This window comes from Miniopterus natalensis, chromosome 6 (assembly GCF_054644295.1).
Source record: "Miniopterus natalensis isolate mMinNat1 chromosome 6, mMinNat1.hap1, whole genome shotgun sequence".
In the NCBI taxonomy this organism is placed as follows: domain Eukaryota; kingdom Metazoa; phylum Chordata; class Mammalia; order Chiroptera; family Miniopteridae; genus Miniopterus; species Miniopterus natalensis.
The window spans coordinates 34,459,120-34,485,000 of record NC_142086.1 but is presented as its reverse complement, the minus strand read 5'-3'; the positions used below and the strand labels follow the sequence as shown (position 1 = coordinate 34,485,000).

The 25,881-nt window shown below is 41.3% G+C and overlaps 1 protein-coding gene across 1 annotated transcript in view; it reads left to right on the top strand.

Moving 5' to 3' along the window:
• The window catches only part of MORC1 (MORC family CW-type zinc finger 1), a 135,456-nt gene that overhangs the window by 100,564 nt on the left and 9,011 nt on the right, over positions 1 to 25,881 (top strand). The window contains 5 exon segments of the mRNA XM_087817862.1: positions 8,843 to 8,912; positions 11,522 to 11,576; positions 14,698 to 14,844; positions 21,455 to 21,542; positions 23,065 to 23,118. Of these exon segments, the coding sequence (XP_087673988.1) occupies positions 8,843 to 8,912; positions 11,522 to 11,576; positions 14,698 to 14,844; positions 21,455 to 21,542; positions 23,065 to 23,118 (414 nt within the window).

The following is a 25,881-nucleotide window of genomic DNA, read 5'->3' as shown; positions in this document are numbered from 1 at the left end:
CAGATCAATGAATGACAAGTGCTGGCGAGGGTGTGGAGAAAAAGGAACCCTTGTGCACTCTTGGTGGGAATGCAGACTGGTGCATCTGCTGTGGAAAGCAGTATGGAGGTTCCTCAAAAAATTAAAAATGGAGCTGCCTTATGACCCAGCGATTCCACTTCTGGGAATATATCCTAAGAATTCCAAAACACAAATTAGAAAGAATATATGCACTCTTATGTTCATTGCAGCATTATTTATAATAGCCAGGATTTGTAAGCAGCCCAGTTGTCCATCAGTAGATGAGTGGATAAAAAGCTGTGGGACATTTACGCAATGGAATACTACTCTACCATAAAAAAGAAGGGTCTTTTACCCTTTGCATCAGCATAGATGGACCTGGGGAGTATTATGCTAAGTGAAATAAGCCAACCAGAGAAAGACAAGTTGCATCTATTTCACTCATGTGAATCTAATGAACAAAATTAACAAACAAAATAGAAACAGACTCAGAGATACAGAGATCAGACTGACAGCTGCCAGAGGGGAGGGACCTTGGGGGGCTGGGTGAAGAAGGTGAAGGAATTGAGCAAAAAAATTCATAGACACAGACAACTGTATGGAGACTACCAGAGGGAAAGGGGGTGGGGGAGGTAGAAGACGGTAAATGGGAGATAAATGGTGATGGAAGGAGATTAGACTTTGGGTGGTGAACACAGTACAATATATAGATGATGTATTATAGAATTGTACACCTGAAACCTGTATAATTTTATTAACCAGTGTCACCCCTATAAATTCAATAAAAATAAAAAACAAACAGTAATGAAAATAATGAATTCTTTTCAAGGACATCTTAATCCTCCTTGAAATGCCCTAGACAGCCTTCCAGCCAGACCTTTGGAGATGATATGTGAGGGGTTATCAGCCTGCACGGCAGCAAACTTCTTTCATTATTTTTCACAACCTTGTTAGCACAGCTACTGTTCCCTTCTCCATTTTAGGGTAAACTACTGTGATCCAGATTTATTATTTATGACCCTGTAAAACTATTTTCTGAAATTCTGTGTGTGCACATGCATGTGAGTTTTAGTGGAGTTAGCCTTTCTTTTTTTATGCAGCTATGATGAAATTCAGGTACTGCACTTCACATCTAATGATTTTAATAGACTGAGGAGTAATTTCTCTTTTCATCTCCAGTTTACAGATGAGGAAAATAAACTTGCTCAGGGTCACACTGCCAGCAGTGGTCACCTTGAACCTTAGCTGTTCCACTTCAGCTCCCAGTTCCTTAGCCACTTTTTATAAAGACTTTTCTCTTTATTGTCCATCTCCATATCCTGTCCCTTACATTAATTCAACCAGCTCATTCCACACAGGTTGATTGAAGTACATTTTACTCAGTGGTAAGGATTTCAAGGTACAACTACAGACTGTGTTGATTAACATTCAACATTTTGTCTTAGACAAGTTTTCAAAGCTCTATAGATTGGCGTTTTCTAGCTAAGTTTCTTGAATTTATTTTTTAAAAAAATCAATCCATTGTCAGCTCCTTACTCTAACTTCCCTTTAGTCCATCCCCCCCTTTTCCACCCTAAATCTGACCTATACAATGGAGTTATTTTCTGTTCAAGACCTGTCTTTTCTCTTCCCAGTCAACCTAAGTCACAGAACAGTCATCAGGACCATCATCTCAAAGATGATTCCTAGGAAGGAGCATCTTCTCCTTGCCCAAGATAATCACTCTAGCAATATGTTTGTGGCATAACCTTACCACAAACCCCTCTTATGAGCTGGTGTCACTGACCTATAGTCTCCAGAAAATCTTATTACTTCCAATTTTCCATGCTCAGAACACACACCCTGCTCTCTCTTTTAACAAATGCTGAATATGCTGAACTATTTCTGTCTCAAGCATTTGCAAACCCACACATAAAGTTCAAACTTGTCTTCGTTAACCCCCGATGGGAAGGGAGTAGAAATTCTTTTATAGCACCTCTTAGAGATGTACCAACCTTCATAGGGGGAATTCGTCTCTGAGGAAAGGTTGCTGCGGTTCTTTTACTGGAGCAGTGCCCTGTGGTACTGTTGTAATTAAGGATTTGTCTGCGTTCAGTGAAAAGCTCTGGTGCACTGCCGTGTGATAAATTGGCAGTTCAGCTTGACTCCAGGCAAAATTTGGCATATGAGCTCCATGTCACCCCAGTGCACATCCAAGTGATACATTCGGATCAGCTGTCACTGCACCATGCTTAACAGAAGCAGGAAAAATAAAAATGAAGTAACGGGACTAGATTACCACGCATTGGGACAGAGAGGAAAGCAGTCTCAAGTTGTGTCATCAGATGAGTTCAAGAACTGACTCTGCAGATGAGACATCCTGTTCTGGAAGGTGACTGGGAAAATTAGGTTGCCAGACCACAACAGATGGTCAAGAAAGCAAATGATTAATTTGAAGAAAGCTTGAAAATTCAGGAACACCAGGGGAATAAAATTAACAGCACCAACAGGGAGTTAGAGAAGTTGAGTAGGAATAGTTTGCCGAGACTCCCGCCAGTGTCATAACGGTATTAACTTCTTATGTTACATACTCATGCTTTATTCATCTTGGTGGAGCACGTACACCTAGTTCACGTTATTCAAATCATCTGACTCCAATACAAAGCAGCATTTACCTTTTTCCTAAATATCAGTATTTGTTGTTTTTTCATTTTTAAAATAACCTTAATCTTCTTTCAGTTAGCGCTGTGACTGTCAGTGGCAAACTCAGATTGCTGAGCCAGTGAGAGAATCTCTCTGGTGCGGTTATTTCAGGTTAGGTGAGAGCTGCCTGTTTAATAGCCGGGAAGCATAGTGCCTTCTTGGTCCAACTGACCTTAGCCTTGTGTCATCCGTGGTCATTCAGGTCTTTTTTTGGCTTGCACTTGGCCTCGAGAGCAGACTGGAAGATGACTTTATTTCATTTTCCCAATGTGAAGACATTTTTAAAAACTTGATGGCTGTATTACCACTGACAGCAGATGTATTTTATGAGTTTGGCGATGGAGCATCTGGTATTTCCTGTGACAGATGTAACCTTCTGTGTCTAACCCAAAGTGTGGCGCTTTCTGGAGTTCAAGAAAGATATATGAAGAAAAGAGTGAGTGGAATGAACCGTCTTCCTGCCACACACAGAGCCAAGTCCTTTACCAGTTACACCTGGTTAGCTCTTTGGGCATTTTTCAGAAGGGGCTGATTCTGGCTCAAGAAAGGCATCAACCCACTCTTGAGTGCCTAGGGCCTCCGTGGTATTTTATAAAAGCCGAGTAACGTATGGAAGAGTTGATGAGTTTCCAGCATCTACGTGCTCTCTGGTGGCCAAATAACAACAACAAAAACCAAAAACAGCAACTCCAAGTACTCTGTTTTGGCATCAGTACTATATGACAATATAACTGAAAAAAATGGCTTAGTAACCCAAAAGAAGATAAAAAAGAAGAAAAGCACATAACCTGCCTACCTAGTCCTTAAACCAGCTACATTCACTCTAAATACATATAGTTATTTTTTTTGCTCCTCTGAGAGATTTTTAATGGGAAACTGCATTGATGTTGCAATAACATGATTTCAGATGATTGAAGTTGCCTTAATTTTAAAAGCATGCCAGTTCTCAGTCAGTTTTCCTGGTTGGTGATGTTACCATTTCCTCTCCATGAACCTGTGTGGTGCTGTGATTGTTGCTCACAGTGCCAGAAATTTCACGAGCAGAGCCAGCCTCTTTATGAGATACAGAAAAAATGACTGTCTCACTCTCCACAGCATCATCCATTAACTTGCCAACAGACTTACAGACAGACACAAAAACAATGTGTGATACAATCCTTGACCTAAAGGAAAATCTCATGGGCGACTTACGATGAATCTAAATATTCAAGTTCCAGTGTACGAACTACCAGCAATCATGCACCAATTAAGAAAAATTTATTCAACAATACCATGTTAAAGATTTTGAGGGACACCAAAAAATGAAATATGAGGCCCTCGCCTTAAGGAGAAGGAAATTGGAAGACAATTTTACAAAACCACGATAGCAATGTGGGAAGGAGACAGGCTCCGTACTCTGATAGACCAGCTCAGGTTCAAATTGAGACCTGCATGCCACTTGTCGGTGGCATCAACTTTTGATCTCCTGTCTTCTTCTTTTATATAGTTTTATAGTTTTGCCTTTCATTTTTAGGTCTTTAATGAGATTGCTTTTTTTAAAGAAATTTTATTTTTTAATTACATTCAGTATTATTTTGTATTAGTGTCAAGTGTACAGCAGGGGTTGACAACCAGGGACTTTACAAAGCGTTCCCCCTATATTTCCAGTACCCACCTGGCACCATACATAAGTTATTACAATATTATTGGCTATATTCCTTATGCTGTACAAGCTTCTGTTTTCTTATCTATAAAATGGGAATGATAATATTACCTACTCTCAAGGCTATAGAATGAGTGAGACGATTTGTGACAGAATGAAAATAATTTTTTTTGCATTATGAAAAATATATTTTTAAACCGTTTTCTGTAATTCTAAAAGGAGCAAATTCAGCCTCTATTGGGTGAGCCAGAATATGGGAATAAAGTATGAAAATTGAGAGTGAAATTGCTTGTGGAAGAAAAGGGAGAGCTAGAAAGCGGCCCTGTGTGTGTGGAGTTATGTCTAGATAATTTAGAATCACAGATAACTAAGAGCTTTTTTTTTTTAATCCTCGCGCAAGGATATGTTTTTAAATTGATTTTGAGAGAGAGAGGAATGGGGGGGGGGCACCAATCAGTTGCCTCCCGTGCGCCTTGCGTCCCAACCAGGGACGGAACCTGTGATCCCGTGTGCAGGGGGACGCTCCATGGCACCGAGCTACCGGCCAGTTCGCTGCTCCCAAATAAAGTTTGTACTTGAGGTAGAAAGCAGTCGGGAGCTTTAAGAAGGTTTTGGAAAAGAACATTTAATCATGGAGATTTTTGTCCAAAGGCATGATTCTCTGTGCCGTGAAAATGTTGTGATAATGGAGCAGTACTAGAAAGAGGAGAAACCACTTTCTTTTTCAATCCTGTGAGTATATCAAGTGCCAGTTTCTGTCCTAGAAAATGGGGGTGCAGCATGAAAAAAATAGACAGTTCTCCCTGTCCTCATGTGCTTCCAATCTAGTGGGACAGTCAGACAATGGGCAAGGCAAGGAAGCAGCAGATGGTGCGTGGCGGGCAATGATTAGTCCTAAGGAGCAAAAACAAAGCAGAGAGAGCAGGTAGGCGGTGTCACGGCATTAGGTGTGGTGAGGGTGAGATTCAGTTTTGTACAGAGTGGGCAAGGGAGCCTCGCTGAGGGCACGTTTGAGGAGAGACTAGAGAAAATCAGGGGCACAAACAAATGAACAGCAAATACGTCAAGACCTTGAGAGAAGACTGGATCTTGTGGGAAAGTGGCTGGAGAGGAGAAATGGAGGGTGTGGGGTGAGAACAGCGAGGCCCAGAGAGGCCGCGGGGCTCAGTTACGTCTGACATTTCTCGAGCCTGTGCTATTTTTCTTCGCGGATTTTACGTTACCTGATACTATATTGCATATTTATCTTTTTGATTGATTTCATATTTTTTACCCCCTCCCTAGAAAATAAGCTCCCCAAAGGCGGAACTTTGTCTCTTCACCATAACAGTGTCTGACCCATCCTGGGGATGAATTTTATTGAACAGATTAATGAGTGAAAGGGAGGAGCCTGGAACATAATGTTAACTGGGGAGGAGTGGGAACAGAAAGGGTGTTTGAGTTTGACAGGAAGGCATTTAGTGATCTGGTAGCCTTTACGGGTCCTCAATAATGAATGCTTGGGGTGGAGGGTAAGGAACAAAGAAACAGCAGGAAAGAAACCAGATAAAGTGATACCTGTCAGTTCTTAAGCTTCCTTGATAGCGGTTGGATCAGGTAAGGGTTACACAGCTGATTGGTATGTTATTTTTCCTTTTTCTAACTTATTTATGATGTATTTATCCTCTTAAACAGATACTTCACAAAACTGAGTTTGTGATATGATGCTGATCCATTGCATCCCTTGGGAACTGACACATCTCACTCTGCTCATTGTTAACATAATTTTAACTAAGGCATTGAAAGCCCCATGTAAAGATTTAAGTATAATCTCATTTGCTGTGTGGGAAGTGTTATCTGTTAAGTGACTGAATAAAATCCTAGGGAAACGATATCCCTAAACTGCAGAGTTAAGTCTAACGGACTGGAGAAATTTCTTTAATGAAATGCAGCAATATCTGTGAAAGAGCTTTGTAAGTAGTAGCAAAATACACAAATAATGTCATTAAAAAGACAACTAACTGCTTGTCTTCTTGTCTCAGCTTGAGAAAATTCAGACCTTCAAAGCCCCAAGTACATTTTAATAGAAGGGAGCATCCCAGGAACTCAGATATTTACATGGTGTTATTTAAAAGGAAATACTGTAGGCTGTGAATTATTTATCCAAAATCTTTTAAACATTTCTATGGCAAAGAATAAAGAAAATACTGGAAAGGAAAAGAAAAGAAGGAAATTGCTCTGGCGATAGAGATGGTAAAACTTTGTACAAGTAACGTTTCAAGGGTGAGGAGACATATCTGATCTTCATGAAAACAGCCTGCAAGAGGCAGAGCTCAAAGCAGAGAACTACACAATAAAATGCAAAAATAACTTGATGAGACTGTTAATAGTACCACCAATAGAGGTTCCCTGCTGGGACTGCTGTCATTTTCATTCATCTTGACTCCTCTCTTGCCTGTTTTTCATTGTAAGAGAGATTTTCACCAAAGAAAATGAACACACCCTAAGAGGATCATCATGGAATGATAGCAGAGGGGTTATAACTTAAAGCATCATATAGTTCCTCCTGGGAGCTTATCTGTGGTTGCTGCTAACTGTTGTGGGAAATAGTCCATGCTGCTTATAAACTGGTCAAAATATATTTAGTTCAGAGTTGGAAGCACTTGAAGAAGTATGTAGATTTTCCTTATATATCAGCACATCCAAAGAAACCTTTAAATTTTACGATACATCAGAAATAAGTAAGATACATTTTAAGGTCATTTTGCAAAATGAACTTGTAAAAATATGTGCACTTCATTTACTTCCCGGAGCATGAATTTATTTACAGTATAAGTACAAAAATATTACGAATTAGAAGTAGTTCAGAATCAGTTTATTTTCCGCTGCCCTTTTCTTGCCCTCGATCTGGGTGAGCTAGGAAACGGCGATGTTGGACAGCCTCGCGGTTCCTTCGATGCCAGGAAGGCAGGACCATTTAACCTGCTTTCCCACAGCAGCTCCCAGCGTCTCGTGTTCAGGGCACGCCCGCGTCCTGGGACGGGAGAGAAGGAGGGTCGGTAGCTCTCCCTCCCACGTTTGTGTAGCACTGCGGAGAGGGCATGAAATATAAATACAAGGTGTCCCAAAATACATAGACACACTTTAACAGCTGATAGCTCAATTTTGAAAATGAAATGTATTTTAATAAATACTGCCCTTACAATTATTCAGACTGCGTGTATACACACAGTGGGCAAGCTCCAGAAAACTGAGCGCTCCACGCCTTCCACCAGGTAGTGGAAAGCGGGAGCATGGCTGTGTCCTGTGTGTTCAGGGGTCTCCAGATCAGGGAGCCGACAAGACTTGGCCTTACCTTTGCCTTTGCCATTTTCTTTTCTGACTGCCCATTCCCCAACCTTTTGAAGATTTACAAGATACATAATATGGGGAGCATTCTGGGTCTGTTTTCCTGAAGGTCATAAACTATCTACCTGTATCTGTGTATCTCTCTCGGTCTCTTTCACCCCAAGGAAGTACATCCCCAAAATGTAAGTTTGCTTTGTGTGAGCCTTGTTGAATGGATCTCACGGGATTCCCAAAGTGATGGCCTGGCTCCTAAATGCCACACTCCCCAACTCTCCCAGCCTCCCCGTGCCCCCCTCCTGATATCCTCTCACACACATCCTCTCACTCCCAGGTGCCACCAACACTCTTGGCTCCTGCATGCAGCACGTTAAGGCTCTGTAACCCCTTTTAGACAGATTTCCTGGGCTTCTGTCAAAAGACACAAGGTGTCCTTTCCCTCAACACTCCAGGTACACTCCCCATCCCCGTATTCTCCCCCATCATGCTTTGGGGCCTCAAACCCCAGCCTCCAACCTTCCCGGTGTTTTCATTGCACTGCTGTTGAGCTCACCTTGTGTCTGCCCTGTAGCAACCAGAGGTGTGATGAGCCTCTTCAAAACAGCGGAGAGACTCCTTCATTGTTTCTGGCGAATCAAATACTTGGTACATTTGTAGGAGTCATTGTTATACCTATGCAAGATAGAGATTTTTGAAAATATCAGTACAAAGATTGGTAGAATATAAACATCCCTTAAAAGAAATTATAGAAGTGCCTGGCTGGTGTTGCTCAGTGGTTGAACATCCACCCATAAACCGGGAGGTCACAGTTCCATTCCCAGTCAGGGCGCATGCTCAGGTTTTGGGCTCGATTCCTAGTAGGGGGCGCATGGGAGGCAGCCAATTGATGGGTCTCATCATTGATGTTTTTCTCTCTCTCCCTCTCCCTTCCTCTCTCTGAAATCAGTAAAAACATATTTTAAAAAAATTATAGAAGTAAATGTGACAGTTATAACACACTCATTCTTGAAATTGTGCCAGTATAATTTTATACAGCACACGACTGTCTCCCCTTATAACATGCATATAAAACTGTACTTCGGGCAATGCTGTGGTCTCTCCTCTGATGTGGGCTCTGATGTTCAAGGTCATTTTTGCTCCCTATACTATGTCCTGTGTTTTTGTACAGCTTTAAATAAAGAGCTTGTTTTTCAGATTTTAGATGAAAGTGCTGACAATGTTTTACTGAAACAAGAACAAAAGGAATATTCTCTGATGAAAAAAGGTAAAAAATATAGAATTCGGTTTATATATATTAGCTATGTCTGAGTTGCTTTCAGTATACTGTGTGACATATCCTACATGGGACATAGATCAGAAGTTTGGCAGCAGTTTGGATTAAAATTAAACTTGTCTTTCCAGAAGTGGGAGGAGGGGTGGGTAGATAGCCACCAACCGCATGTGTTTGGAAGGGGCAGAGAGATGGCTCCTGCCTGAGAATCATGCCCCATCACTACCACAGACAGAAATTCCCAACAGTAGACTTACGTTACCCTTCACGTTGAATTCCATTTCGTAATTTGCTGAGGATTGGTATCAGGTCTGTAATTTTCAGAATCTATTTTGAAAATTATAATGACATTCCCTTGTTTTCAGACATTTAGTCCTTTCCATACTTTTCATGGTTCCTCTGAGTTCACTAAGAGTGGTCCCATTTATTAGTTCCTTCATGTCCTTGGGGATCTAATTTGTCTCAGGCAAGAGACGTGAACTTTTTTTTTAAACATAAAGTTGCCATCTTACGATATTCAATTTAAAGACAATTTCCCTGGACAGAGAAGCTGGAAACAAACCGGATTCAGAAAATTTTATTTTCTTAGTGTCCCTTCATTATTGTTACTATAATTCTTTTATTATGCCTTCTCTCTTTTATTTTAATTTTATACCATTGGGCCTAAGCAGCAAGTACGTTATTTTCATTGTCATTCTGAAATAAGTCTTACTGCCTCATTAGTACATCTTAGCTCATTTTGGCTTCATTATTCACATTCCTTTTTGTATTGATCCATGCCATCATTTTTTTTTTTAATCCTTACCCGAGGATAGTTTTTCCATTGATCTTTAGAGAGAGTAGAAGGGAGGAAGGAGGGAGAGAGAGAGAGACAGAGAGACATTGACTGGTTGCCTCCTACACGCACCCCAACCGGTGCCAGGGACTGAACCTGCAAACAAGGTACGTGTCCTTGACCCCGGGAATCAAACCTGAGACGCTCAGTCCGTGGGCTGATGCTCCAACTACTGAGCCAAACTGGCCAGGGCCGTGCCATCATTTTGTGTTCACTTTTGGTTGTAAGCTCTCCCTTCCTTCATACTTCGTTGCTTAGGCAACCTAATCAGCCGTTCATTCACATCTTTATATTTGAACTCATTAGTGAGGTCCCTAAGAAATCACACTTCTTCTTTTTCATCTTAATTACAATAATTTGCAATTTCACAATCAGGATTTCTTGTGTAAGGATCTCTGAATTTTAAAGCCAGTCTTTTACAGAAGTTTTAAACTATTAACAGGCCTGCAAGTCTGTGCCTATTGGGTTTCCAAATCCTGATGGAAAAATTGTTAATACAGTTTTGATCCTAAAATTAATATTTAATTTCAAACTGTCATCTGGGTTTAAAAAGAACAAATTGTGGAATATTTTCAAATGACTATAATTATGGATTAGTTGGCTGTTGGATTAAAAAATTACACTCTGTATGCAAGTCTGTGAGCAAAACCAACAGTGCCTGCAATGTGCTTGGAAAACCTGTGTATGTCTGTTCTCTTTTATTATTTCCTTAAAGGAGTCGGCAGAGCCTCAGCCACTTACCCACCATCTAAAACTCTCTTTGTTCTGTCCTGTTCCACTTGGCCTTTGATGGTCCTAAACTTGTTGCCAAGGGTTTACTTGGTAACAAGCTATTTGGACAGATATCACAAAGAATTCTAGAGATAGATAGAAGGACACCTTGATTTATTGCTTATGCTGTCCCCAAACACTCTTAACACCAATCCAAGGGATCAAAGTATTTCTGCTTCTCTGCGGACTGCAAACAAATCACTGACTTCTCTGAACCTGCAGTTCTGAGGCTCTCTGAGATGACCGACTAGATGACTCTAGGTCTCTTGCTGTTTTAAAGTTACATTCTCTGCTGGAGACACATTTCTGATTGGGACCTGTCAGGATGTCTTTGAACCTGAACCCAGAATGGAATCGAGAAGGGTACCAGAGGGAAGACAGACAGGTGGTTGTCTGGGCAGAGGCTGACGAGAGAAGGGAATCTGAACAGTCTCAATCAAGTCACCCCATGCACAGCAGTAGCAGATAATGAGCTTCACTAAAAAGAAATTACAAAAAAGCAAGTTACAGCCCTGGCTGGTTTGGCTCAGTGGTTAGAGTGACTGCTCACGACTGAAGAGTGGTGGGTTCGATTCCTGGTCAAGGGCACGTACCTCTGTTGCGGGCTCAATATCTGGCCCCATTCAGGGTGCCGGTGGGACACAACCCATCGATGAGCCTCTCTCACAATGACGTTTCTCTCTCTCTCCCCCTTCCACTCTCTAAAAACTGAGTGGAAAAAATATCCTGGGGTTAGGATTAAAACAACAACAAACAAAAACAACAAAAAGCAAGTTACAGAGGCCTTTGGGTTATTATATATACTATATACATTTTTTAAAAGGTGGTTGTAAATTGCCTCAAAAACATATTGGTGCAGTTTTATAAAAGGATGTTTGAATACAAAGCCAAATTATATACAAGTAGTTAATGGACTGATAACACTTCCTTCAGTTTACTACTCTCTTATGTGATCATCAAAAAGTGACTGTCTTCATTTGTCTGTGTTCTTTTGAAGAAAAACAGGAGCTGTGCAGTGATATTGCAGAACTAAAGAGAAGCTCTTCATACAGGTGAGTGTACTGCAGTTACACAAAATCCAAGGGAGTGAAATTATACTGTTGAAAAGCAATGATCAATGTTTAAACACAAGAAGAAAGAAAATAATAGCAACAAGCAAAGGCAATTAAGAATTAGCCTCACCCGGCCGGGTGTGGCTCAGCGGCTGAGCGTCGACCTAGGATCCAGGCGATCGGGGTTCGATTCCCGGTCAGGGCACATGCCCGGCTACGGGCTCGGTCCCCAGTTGGGGGCGTGCAGGAGGCAGCCGATCAATGACTCTCTCATCATTGATGTTTCTATCTCTCTCTCTCCCTCTCCTTTCCTCTCTCTGTAATCAATAAAGATATATTTAAAAAAAGAAAAAGAAAAAAGAATTAGTCCCAATCAGCAACAACCAAATTTTACAAAGGAGACAAGAAAGAATAGAATGCACTAAATTTCTTCTTTTTCCCCCAAACCTATTCATTTTCTTTTGTGAGGATTGGGAATAATAAAATGGAACAGGATTAACTTCTTGCTCACAGCAAGCAACTAATTCAAATTACTGCAATGGTAGTCCAAGAATGGAAAATGTCACATATATAAGGAATGACTAAAATCATGAACCGATTTTTTTGTAGGGTTCATTGTCTAATTGTCACACATCTATGCAGTTATAACAATCACTGCATGCTAGAGTTTTCTTGACCCGAGACTTTTGGGACTTCTCAAGTCAAATCAGCTGAGTGTTTTGGATACCTAATGGAATGGAAAGCATGTTTTCAAGGAAGCAAACTCTTACCCTCACTTTACTACAGATCTCTAAGCAGCTTTTCAGACACCGGGTTTGGATTCAGACCCGGTGTCTCTGAATCCAAACCCTCTGCTCTTTTTGCATAAGAGCTCATTGAATTAAGTGCAAGAAAATAACAGAGGCGCTTTTATGTTCCGCACTTGCTGACAGAGTGGCCACTCTTAACACTCACACCCCATCACTTCACTCTTCTACCCAAAAGCCTTTCATGCCCCATCACTGTTAAGATAAATTATCAGCTCCTTAGCATGGCACAGGTACCCTTCACTCCTGGCTGTCTCTCTTTAGCCCCCACTTTGCTTCCCAGAGGTTCTAAGTTGCTAATAGTTGAGTTTTATCACATGCCTTCATTTTCTGTGCACGCTCCTTGCTTTGAGTGCCCTCTGAAACTTATACGCCATCTGTAACCTTTCATTCAACCCTCAGTTCGAGTGTTCCCTCCTTTTGGGTCCCCCTGACCCTCCCAGGTAATTGAGGTATTCACAGATCACATTACATCTTTCAAATTCGATAATTATTTGTTACGGTCTGACACACAGTGGTGAGCAGTGCTTCACAGTCAAGTGGAAATGCCTGTCTGAGTATCTGTCTTCCATTGCACGTGACCTTTATAGGGACAGGGGCCATGTCTTTTCTTTTTCACAACCCCAAGCCTCTGAGAGGTCTTTCCCTACCACTCCATCTAAAATAGCTTACTCCACTTCTGTATCAAGTCATATCTTCCTAGTTTTTCCTAGAACACTTATTACTATTTCAAAGTACCTCGTTGTTGTCTGTCTCTTTTCATGATGTCCATTCTCGCTTATTTTCTGTATTTTTTCACTGGAAGCTAACTCATTCCACCAGAGCAGAGACAGTCTTGCTTACCTCTGTGTATCTTTAGCATCCAGAATAGCACCTGACTCCACTCTGTAATATTGAGTGAATAAATGATGTAATGCTCCCCCAGTGTTGTGAAGCCGGCCATTTTATGGACAATGCTTTAACCTAGAGTTATTTATTAATATTTGAGTTAAAATTTAAAATCCATCCAAAAACTAAAACACATTGTGTGTGTGTGTGTATGTGTGTGTGTGTGTATCTTGTTTAATTGTCAGCACAGCTCTGTGAGGCAGGCACTGCTGTTTTTGGCAGGAGGAACAGAGGCTCAGAGAGGAGTCTCTGTGCTCTGGTGTAGTGCATTTTGCTTTCCACTCCTAACACCGGCATAAATCTCCAGCATGCTAAAGCTGATACAAATTTTTTTTAAAGGATTTCTTTAATAAAATTTCAGCATAAAGGAAGTTATAGTTAATGGGCATTCAGACATTGTGCAAGTATCTTTAACAGACAATTAAGCATTATAATGTTCCTCATCTTAAATGAAACATCAGCTGAAGTTAGACAGTATAATTAATGTTCAAGAACTGTTGACAGTAGAAGCACATTTCATTTGGTATGAACTGTTATCCAGTTTTTAAAAGGCCCATACAGTACAGAAATATAAAACTCTTTAGAGCTGTCTTTTTAATTTCTGTCGTCTCAGTTGTGAAAGGCTTACAAAAACCTCCTCTGAGTTACAAACACGACCCTGCATGACCTGCCCTCACCTGCCCGCCCAGCTTTGTTTCCAGTGCTGAACGGCCCTGACCTTTCTTGTTCCTGCTGCACTGAACAAGCCTTGGGTTTCACAAACACACAGCACTGCTTATGCATCCTCACTGTGAGCTCTTCTCCACGCTGTAGCCAGTTACACTTTAAAGACACGGATCAGATCACCTCCCACGCCTGCAAGAAACCCTTCAGCGGTAGGGCCTGCCCGGCGTCCCGTCGGCTCCAGGCCGCCAAGGCTGTCACCGCCCTCAGCCTCTCCCTCCGCCGGCGCCCCGTCCTCCCTCCACCAGCCCCGTGTTTCTTCCCAGCCATTCCAGTTTACCTGGAGCACTTCTTCCTCCAGATTGGAATAACTTTTTTTTCAGTTGACTCTGCCCTTTTTTTTGTTTTATTTCTGTAGGTACCTCCTCCCAGGCTAAACTAGAACTTTAGTTTAAAAGCCTCTTTCGGCAAATAAGAGACAAATGGTGTATGACTACCGTTGTTAGGAATAAATCACCACCAATTTTATTTAATTGTGGCCACCCAAAAACCTTGGAACAAGATTTGTCAGGAGTAAATAGTAATTCTTCTACTTGAGAATGGATCTTCTATACCTATATAAAAGACTGTTCAGCATTACACCTATGTCCCTGCTTTCCTTCGGTGTGTATCCCCACTTCGTCGTATGTTGCGGTTTCTGAGTCTGTTAGTATCTGATGTGATTCCTACTCTGAATGTATAAACCTCGGCTTACTTTTGCCCAGTGTTCCAGTGGAAGACTCAGATCCAAGTTCTGGACACAAAGCCGGAGTTTCTGTGAGTGGCGGCTGTGAAGCCGCTTCTTTGCTGACAAAGTCTTCTCAAAGCACATCTGTCAAGGAAACAGTAAGAAAACTGACGTCTAACTTATGGTAAAGATATTCACTAACATATTTCCACATGCTTTGTTGAACTTTCTAAGCAGTGACAACTCTTGACTTTTTTTCTCCTTATTAAGTGGTAATGTTAATGAGAAAATTCAATTGAATGATGTTATGACTTGTCTCCTAACTATACTGATTTAGATAGATCCTGGGTTAAATGTCTCTTGAAGTAGAACTGTAGTCACTAACTGCCTGTAGTTACATGGTCTAGCAATATGGTGGTTGTCAGTTCTTTCTTGGGTGCAATGAAGAGTTCTTACTGAGTTTACCTTACTGAATTAATTCCCTCCCTTCCTCCCTCCCTCCCTTTCTTCCTTCCTTCCATTTTTATTATTCCTTATGACATTTGTATGGCCTTATAAAAAGTCTCTTTTTGTAGCTTTAGATACAAAACTTCCTGAGGGAAACTGAGTTTTACTTTTTGGCTCAGTGTAGAATGTTAGATTTGTGGCCATATTTAATGAGGAATTTAGATGTCTGGACCTCAGTTCTCAAAGGATGGAGAGACGGAGCGGGTAATGTCCAGGATTCAGTGTTTTTCCAAATAGGGACCCATGATAGGAAGGGGCTTTACCATCAAGTCAAAGAAGTTAGCCTACAGAAGAGTGCTCTAAATAGGTGTCATATGGGAGGGTGGGGGGCAGGAGCAGTAACAACCCTGTATTAGTGCAGCCAGTTGGTTTGGTTGGGGTTTGCAGACTATGAGGAGACTGTGTATGGTAAGAGGCTTTCAGCCAAGGAGGCCACTCAGCATCCTTAGGACACTTACTTTCACTTTTTGATGAATGACTGATAGAATCTTCCTGGAGAAGAGTCTTAGCAAAGAATAGAAGCAGGTACGAAGAAAAAGAAAGGTAGAGATTGGCCGTATATGACATGAACTCTATTCTGCAGTTGCCCTGGGCTTTTTGGAAATTTCTGCGGCAGCATCCAGGGCTGTGGAGCTGTGTTTATATGGGCATGGAGGCCCCACCTACTGTCCTTCAGGAACACACTCCCAACCCCTGTCCTGCCGCAGGAGAGAGGAGGAAGCGCTTTTGCTTATGTGTAGGGGAATCCACCTTGGACTTTGCATCAAGACACATTTTACTAAGATACTAGGGATCCAGAGACAAGTTGTAAACTAGGAAATGAAGCCAGAGCGCTACATTTCTGAGCACTAAGTTCTGGCCACCAAATCTACCACAGTGCCTGGGTTGGCAAGCTTACACCAGCCTGGGAAAGACAGGAGCAGCCAGTCCTCAGTGTTGTAAAGATATTATGAGGTTGAAAAAGACCACTTCTCCAATGCTCTGGGTAGATGTCAGTCTCATATTGCCATGGCCTGTAGTATAGTCGGTAAAGAATGGGATTCTCCACCTAGTTTCTTACCTTCTGTCAGTATTTGATCAGAAGTAATATGTAAGGTTCTCAGCTTTGAATTGGGTAGCCATAAATTTGAATCCTGGTTTTTTACTTACTAGTTCTAAGGTTGAGGCGTGTCCATTGCTCACTAAGACATTGTAGTATGCAATAAATTATATATATGAGTCTTTGAATATCTGAATAAATGTGTGCATATTATTAAAATGTATAGCTATGACCACATGTCCCATGATTGTGACAGGCTTTCTTGATAATAGCTATAATTTTCGAACCATTTACTATATTTTAGGCATTCACCCAAGTGCTTTGTATACATTTTATTTGCACAAGCTTATAAGATTGGTATTACTTTTAACTTTTTTTTTTTTTTTTTTTTTTTTATGGGTAGAACATTGACGCTTAGAGCAACTAAGTAACATACTCAAAGTCTCAAAGAAAATTATACAGCTACTGAGGACAGGGCTGGGTTTCACCTCTGGCTCCCTGATTTAGAATCTCATGCTGTTAAACTACTGTATATATATACACACACACACATATATACTTATATAACATACACATGGAAATATATAGACATGTGAAAATGTGTGTGTGTGTCACCATCCACACTATGAGATGAGACCTGAAGAGACCTGTCCGGTTGTGTTGCAGCAGAGTTTGGATGTACTACTGAGTACCACCATTTTCTTTTTCTTACTTGGCTAATTTTTGTTCTGCATCTAAATGTATCATTACTATTAATTTTAGTGAGTTACACTTGATCAAAACGGAGATAATCTGATTGAGTATACTAAGACTGTAAAGTGCATCCACTTCTGTAATTAGGCACCAATAGAAAATTAAAATTTCCCAGAAACCACCTCTCTAATGAATGTGTAGAATCTTTAGTGCTTGAAATCATCATACTATTATCAACTGAACACTCTGAAAGCTAAATGTAATAATACATCAGCTCACCAGCTTGAATTTTTGTCACAATGGTTTTATAAAAAGATTCAGTAGAAAGAGGATTGTACAGAACACAAGGCTTTAACAGGAACAAAACAAGTTCCTCATGTACCAGTTTTCTCTTTCGCCTTAAGCAGCAGTAGTATGTTTTCGCACATTCCACCAGTGGAAACAGATTTCTTGTTTTCTTCGTTTTTTGTTTTCTTCCCATACTGCTCTGTTCTATATCTGGTCCAACATTATTCCTTGAGTTAACTAGACGTTAAATCCCTCAAAGCATGAAGATTGTGGCTGGCTGTGTGTAATGTGGGGGCACCATGGTCTTTAAGATTCACTATTGTTGGCCCGATTGGCCCTTGCTTGTCACATGATAAAGAGAGAAGTGAGAGCCCTTTGAAGTGTGTGGAGTGTCCCTTCTCTCCCCTTGGCTCACTTTGGACATGACACCATCCTTACCCCTTTCTGCACTGCCAAAGTAGAGTCAGGGCACCTCTGTTTAGTTCCCGATAATGGAATAAATTAATAAAAAATAGTTTTCATTGTCCATCTTAATCACCTGATTATGCTCTGTTTAGCATTTTCCTGGCTTATATTATTTTTTGTTTTATGTATATTTACTTAACCCCCAAATGTGGTAGTAACTTCTTTAAAAACAAATAGGATTGTCCATATCATGTCTAGCATATATTAGTATGTATTGAAAGAACACGTTTAATTACATTGAAGGGGATTAATGTAAAAAGCAGTATTTATTGCTAGATATTAAAATATTGTCAAATAATGGGTGTGACTGAGTTGTTTAGTTAGAGGTAAATAAGCTAAACTGAGATCCAGACTAGTAAATTTTATCAGATGGTCCTAAATATTGGAATACTACCAAATCTCAGATCACTTTCAATAATATTTATTAAGCACTTAGTATGTGCCAGGGACTATCTTAAGAGCTTTGTAAATGTTGACTCATTTAAACCTTATAACAACCCTATGAATAGATACTTCTATTTTTCCCATTATATAGATGAGAAAATTGAGGTATGTGGAGGTTAAGAAATTTGCCTAGCATTACATAACTCTGGGGTAGTAGAACTGGAATTTGAATCTTGGCCATCTGGTCTCATAGTCCTTGCTCTTAACAACTCTAACCCTGGAACACCTTGTCTCGGCTTATTGTTGTATATGTAAGCTTGGCAGACTTCACTTATTTCAACTCTACAAAAGCACAAACATGCTTTGTGTTATCTTAAATTTTAAAAATACTATAAGTTCTAAAAATACTACAAGTTTTTCAGGTTGCTGTCAGTTACTGAAGCAAAAGAAAAGCCCATAATAATAAATATAGTTAAGGTCTGTCAAGAACCATGAGCTGATTCTTGGTTTTGAAAAGTGGAGCCAGGTTGTTTTTGTTTCATCCTGATCTTTGTCTTTCACTGGGCTGAAGAAGAGAGTTTTGGTTTACCTCAAATAAGAGGCCAGCTCTCCTTAGCTAAGACCCACTTTATTAACTAGGTTATTGTTTATAAAGAACAGCTGGATGACCAGGTTCCCTTCTGTATCGCTGCTCATGTTCAGGAAGAGTGAGTTGTGTTAATGCAAGTAAGAGATTTTTTTAAGGAAAAATTACTCTATTGAGAAGGGATCGTAACTATGGAGTGAAAGGGAAATGGCCCTTAGCTGCAACCTTTCAAAGCTTGGCCATCACATAGAGAGATGGAGCTGGTTTAGGGTTTTAGCTCCCCTAACTGAACTCTATAAAAACTCCCAGTTCAAACTTGCAGATATATAAATTCTATAGGAATCCAACTGCATTGAGCGTGATAGCCAAGGACCTGCTATAGTCCTGGCTGCAAGTAATAGCTCTGAAAAAAATGTCTTTCTTGAGTTCCTGAGAGGAGACCAACGTTAAAGAAAAATTCCTGATTTTATTATCAAGTCTGGGGGTAGAATTGCGAGTAAATTCTCTGAGGGAAGAGGGCTACTGGTGGTGGGACAAGAGTCCCATTGGAATGGCAGCACTTGGTTCCTGAGTCCCCTAGATGCACAGTATCCGCTTGACTGAATGGGTATTAGTGACCAGACACCAGTTTATGCCCGTAGTTTCCTGCTGGGCATCCCCTGGCACGCCGCTTTGAAGGACCTTTCGTGGGTTAGAGGATCACTGTGCCTGTCCTACAGGAAACCTGAACTTTGAGGATGGAGAGGGGTTTGATAAGAGATACCCCCAGGAGGAAAAGAAAGGTACCGGTGAAGAATACCTTCAAAGAAAGGGACTCAAGACAATAAATGAAGGAATTTTAAAAGAATCCTTAAACATCTACTTTCAGATGTAGATGTTTGCATTTGTGATTTGGGGTATCTTAAGAGTTGTTGTTTTTAAACAGTATCTAACAGTTTCCCTGATTCAGTTTTTCAGGAAAAGGTCTGTGTGTTTGTGCCTGGAGGCCTCAGGAGCTGGATAACCTGTCTGCTTTTCTAGTCAGGTTTATGGGACAGAATCCCCCAGGGAACAGCTGTTTAGCCGCAGGTCTGTGGAGGAGAGAGCAAAAGGCTGAATGCTGGGGTCCTAGAGAGAGATGAAGGCTAGCACAGCCAACCTGCTTGAGCCTGATGGGGGTGGGGATGGGGTCCTTAATAATCAGGAAGCCAGAGAGGTTGAAAATAGGAATGACTCCTCAATGAGAGTTTCCATAAAAATTACATGAAATTAAATGTATAAAGCAGATAGCAGTGCTTAGCACATCTGACTGGGCATTCAGTACCTTCGGAAAATACTCAGTTCCCCTATGTAGAGTGCAGTTGGCCTAGAATATTTCCCTCACATGACCCCACCCCTGCTCCCCGCAGCTGGCCAACTCCTCTTTTGGGTTAGGGTCCCTTCTCTCAGTACCTATGCTGTTGCATTCTCCTTAGAAGATTGCAGATAAGCTTTAAACCCAGAAGAATTTATACCCACCATGAAAACAACCAATGCTCAGAAGAGGGTTCAGCCCTGTATTGGAGAAAGGGAGGCTGGATTTAAGGAGAGAGAGAAGTGGTTTGTGTAAAGGGCCTCTCACCAAAGTTGACCACAGGACCCTTTTCCAGGGACTTCAGATGCAGCTTTTTTTTCCTGTGCTCTCTGATCTCTGCTCATCTCAAATACCTAGAGGCTCTTTGTCACTCTGCCTGAGCACTCATCTTCTTACTACCCAGACAAGTCATTCTGCGGAGTGTGTGTGTGCACCCATGCATGTGTGTTGTATTTGATGTTGCTGAAAATCCTGAAGATTTTTAACTTTTCAGATCGAATCTCCTTAAAATTATAAATAAACATTAACAAAAATAATATACTTAAAATACTAAGAATGTCAATTATATAAGACAGCTGTTTTGTCTTTTGTGACCATATTATTTTACAGATGAAAAGTTTTGTCAGTCCCTTGGATAATGGGCATGGGGTTCTTGGAGCACTTCAACATAAAATCACCACACAACTTTAAGATGTGGGAGCTATAAATTGCTAGATTTCATATTCTTCCAGGAATGAAATATGTGTCATCTAGGTGATTAATCCTAGAAAAGCTGTCTCTTGAGAAGGGTGGGGTGCCATTGCCTTTTGGAAAAATGAAGCATCTGTGAGAACAATGGCCATCACTGGAAAGAGTGGGGTCCGTGTATGATTTCTGAGAGTGTCCTGGAGGGTCCAACGAAAGGACTTACTCTGGAGACTTATTTTTATTTTCTTAGGAAAAAAGTAAGCCCGCAATCAGCCTGTTTCCCTCCAGGAATTTCCAATGCTGAGTTCTCTGCCCAGAACACTCAGGGGGGTTCTGGGCTTTTCTGGACTGCTTGGCTACGGGTGGGAATTGTGATCCCTCCCTCCCTCCCTCCCTCCCTCCCTCCCTCCCTCCCTCCCTCCCTCCCTCCCATAAGCTTTTATGTTAAGATTGACGTGCAGTGGTAAGAAAGAATACAGAGCCTCCCTCTACCCTTTACCCAGCTTCTTCCAATGGTCACATCTTGGAAAACAATAGAACAAGATAAGAATTAGGGTATCGGCATTGACACAGCCAAGATGCAGAGCAGTCTGCTACCACGGGATTCCTCCTGTTGCCCTGTTATAGCCGTACCCCTCCTCTCCCCAGCGCATGCTTTGGAGAACACTGTGATGCCAGTGGTAAACAGTTTGGTGGGCATGAATGTTCATCTTTGCTAAGACCTTTAACACCCAGGATCTGAGCCAGTCCTGACAGATGAGCGCCAGGGCTTTTCGTGGTCCATTCCCATCTCTGCTGTGCTTTTCCCCCAGGGAGGTTATTCTGTATTTCTTTCCTGAGTACCAGCTACCATCAGAAATCGGCTACTCGTCCGTGGAGGAGTTCGTGGCGAGCTCGGAGGTAAGCCGGCTTTCGTGGAACTCAGGGAGTGATGAAGAGCCTGATTTCATCTTCGGTGAAGAAAGATGTAAAGTGTTGCCAGTGAGAGGAGCTAAGTGAACGAAGATGAGGATCTTTATGCTAAACGGGTGACTCGCAATTCAAAGCAGTGTGGCCAGGGGTGAAATAAGCTTCAGGAAGGTCTCACAGAGAGCAGCCAGTAGCAGAGACCAAAGGAAATGGGGCACAGTCCCTGACTTCCCTCCTTTGCACCAAACGTAGAGTTTCTGTCTCTCAGGTACACTCCCTCCGCCACCTTTTGCGAGGGGCTGAGGTGAGGATTGGGTGGGTCAGCCCTCGTGTCAGCTCAGAGCACTGGCCTTACTGGAATCACTGAGACGTCACACGGAAAGATGGAGGCAACTGTGCTTATCAAATCTATTCTCAGGGGCAGTACCACATGTGAAGGGACGGGAAACTTTGATCAGCTGCCCGGGGTGGACAGTGGATGTCCCCATGCTGCCAAGTCGCCGCAGGCCTGTGGCGCAAAGCTGCTCCCAGGCCTGGAGAAGGGCCTGCATGCTGGGGGGGGGGGGGGGGCTCCTCCCACCCTCATGCTCAGTGTGGCTTGTGGGAAGGATGGATACACATGGAAAGGCTGGCAGTGAAAAGAGCGCCAAATCATTAATTTGGCCAAAGTGCCGTGTGCTTCAGTCTGATCCTGGGTGAAGTCCTTAGCTGTCTAATCTACAGCCATCGTTTCTGTTTCTTCACTCTGTACTCCCACCTCACCGTCTCCCGTCGGGCCTCTGACTCCATGGCTTCACTGCGACTGTCCCGTGAGGCCACCGTGACCACTGTGTGGACAGATGCAGTAGGCAGCCCCTTACCTGGCCTCTCAGAGGCCTTCAGTCTGGTCGACCACTTTCTCCTGCTCCAAGCATCTTCTTCCTGTAGCTTCCATAACAGCACTCTTCTCACGTTCTTGCCTCCCTCCTGTGTTTGCCAGCAGCTCCTTCTCTATTTGGTTTTATGTTGGCATATCTGAGGATTCGCTCCTGAAATACCACCTTCTGTCTATTGAAAGGTGCTTCTAGGTGACCTCAACTAGTCTCTGGCTTCAAATCCCACCCTATATGCCACTGACCCCCTTCCCCCCCCCCCCGGTCTATTTCTGTAGTGCCCCATCCAAGAAATTAGGACTCCACTACCTTCTTGACATCGCTTTGAATATTTATTGTTTATCATTGACTTTTCCTTCACCTTGATTTTGTTCTTTGGTTTTTTTAACCATACTGATATGGTTTTTTTAACCATACTGTATTAATTACGTGGACTGCCTTAATCATTTTTTGGAATGAGGCGAGGTGCACCTTAGTGAATTAATTTAATTAGGCCCAGGCTTAAAAGACCCACTGTATCGGCATTGGCCAGTTCTAGGCTTTGATGCTTCTTTTATACTAGATATTGCATGTTGTAACTGTTGTAGACAGCTGATTCTCTAAAAGTTAATATCCTGTTTTATTACAATTTACGAAAACAGCTGGAGCAATGCCCAGAGCAGACAAACAGAAAGCTGAAAATGTGTTTCCAACAGGTAAGCTTCCTTTCAATGTAGTCATTTATATTCTAAGTGATCCTGTATTCCAAAGGAGAAATAATATACATTTCCACATGTTCTGTTTGGAAGGAAATCAAATTTGCCTTCACTTATCAAGACTTAGATTAATGTGTAGCATATCAGATGTCACAAAGCGACATCCTTTAGAATTTTAAAACACAAATGTTTCCACAGCATAAAGCTCATGAAACACTTGGAGTAGGACCGTTATTCGTACTAGAAACATGACATTCTGAGTCTTTAAAAAAATAGACTCACTGAATTCCCGAGACACTGGGTTGAACCAGAAATTGTTCGTAGATTAAAGTTTTAATTACAGTTAAGTCCTCTCTTAACATGGTCGCTAGGTTCTTGACTTTTAAGTGAAACGCTATATAATGAAACCAATTACCATAGGCTGTTGATGTAAACAAGAGTTAAGTTCCTGAGGCATCTCTTCAATGTTATAATGAAACAGTGTTGAGTGAAACTACCTTATTTGAGAACCTGCTGTGTTCTGGACAAGTTCATATGTCCTTGTTTTTTTGTTGTTGCTGTTGTTTGTTTAGTATCCTATCAACAGTTTTTTAAGTTTATGATTTTTTTCATTATAAAAGTAGTTATAAAAATAATTAAATGCTAATAAAAAAGTAAAAGAAATTAAAAAAAATCATCCATAGCCCTGGCCCGTGTGGCTCAGCTGTTAGAGTGTCAGCCCACACACCAAAGGGTCTCGGGTTCCATTCCCAGCCCTGGTCAGGGGCCCTGCAGGAGGCAACCATGGATGGATGTGTCTCTCTCACATCGATGTTTCTCTTCCTCTCTCCCCTCCCTCCCTTCCATCCTCTCTAAAAATCAATGGAAAAAATATCTTCGGGTAAAGATTAACAACAAAAAATCATCCGGAGTCCCAAACCATTCCGAGATCACTGCTATTACTATTTTGATGTATTTCATTACATCTCTCTCTCTCTCTCTCTCTGGGTAAATGTTTTTGTTTTTCTACAGTCTTCAAATAATACTATGCGTCTGATTCTTAAAGATTTCCTGGAAGGAGGAGAGGGAGAGTCCATAGAGTCTTTCAGTTGTATTAGAGAAATATCTCAAAAAAATCATGTGCCCTCAACTCCTGTAATTCACACTCAAGGGAACTGAGACTCCAGGATGTGAACTCCAACACTAATCCCCACACTGTGAACCCCACGCCGACACGGAGTTAGTGTTGGAGCCAGGAGAGCCAGAGGTTCCCAGATTCCTCACAGAAGCCACAATAGTCTAGAACTTTTCATGACACGAGGATCAATGCTGAGATGTTAACTCTTCATTGACACTTGTGTTTGCTCAGACAGGGACACCAGTTCCATCAATAGCACATATACTAGCATCTTCTTCCATGAGCATACGCTATTAAAGAGAAAACCACAGGCTCAAAATAGCATCACTTGTGTTAAAGCCCATGATACCAAGCCTAGATTTAATACCTGACCTAATTGCTGTCTTAACTTCTCCCTAGAAATATATTCTTTACCAACCAATCTGGAATTTTCTAGTCAACACCAATGAGGTAAACTGTCCTGTGGGCCATCCCCATAGAAAGAAGAGGCAATCTACATGATAAAAACCCTTGTTCACTCCCCCTCAAAAGATGCCCTGGTCTAAAATTAATCCATTCTTTTCTTTTGTTAATAGCTCCCTTGCCCCACCCTTCTTTCTATAAAAGCCTTCCATTTTGTACAACCCCTCAGAGAGCCCTTCTTGTTACTAAATGGGCTGCTGCCTAATTAATGAATTGCTTAATAAAGCCAATTAGATCTTCAAATTTACTGTTAAATTTTGTTGTTTTTTTTTTAAACTGCTTACAGCCATCTTCTGGAAAACTATCATAACAACATGTAAATCTATAAAGACTAGGAGGTGAATGGTGCCCCCTGGAGTCGTGCAAAGGCATTGCCTCATCTTTTTTTAGTAAGAAATAGAGTATATTTGAACATTCTGGTTTTTATAAATGAAACGGAATTGTGAAGTAAGTTCCCTAAGACATATAACTAGGCAAACCTGAACTGAAAATTAGAACCTAAACCAGATTTCTTCTTAGAAAGGCTGTATTTGAATTTTAGAGTGTGCCTAAATTTAACACCCTGGTTGATATATTTGCCTCTGATGTTTCCGACTGAGTGCCTAGTGGACTGTGATAGGCACAAATGAAGGTGTGTTGTAGGTCTTAGTGTCTCATCATTGTTCAACTGAAGTGAGTTTATTTTCTGAATAATGTTCTTCTTGAAAAAGCAGTAATTGAACATTTTTAGGTTGAAAATCTACTTGTGAACATTTCCAAACTAGAATACAATAAAAGACTAAAGTTTTATTTCGATATATTTTTGAGCCTGTTTTAGCATTAATATTGTTATTATCAGTGATTATAAAACTGTGATGATCAAGAGCTACTACAGCCAGACACTGAACTAGGCCTTTTATGTCTGTCACCTCATTCAACTCTCACAACTTTGGGAGGTGAGTACCACTATCCCCATTTTACTATGAGGAAATGGACAGTCAGAAAGACAGTATTCCAATGTCACAATGCAAGGAACAGATTTAGGTTTGGAACCCAGAGTTGTCCCACCTCAAAGCTCTTTTTACTCTACCACTTTCTTCCATCTTATTCTTACCCAGGTAGTAGTATTTCAGCCTTGTGATAGAATTTGCACGCACTGCTTGCCACAGGTATACTACATCTCCTCAGCCCAGTGTAAAATAATT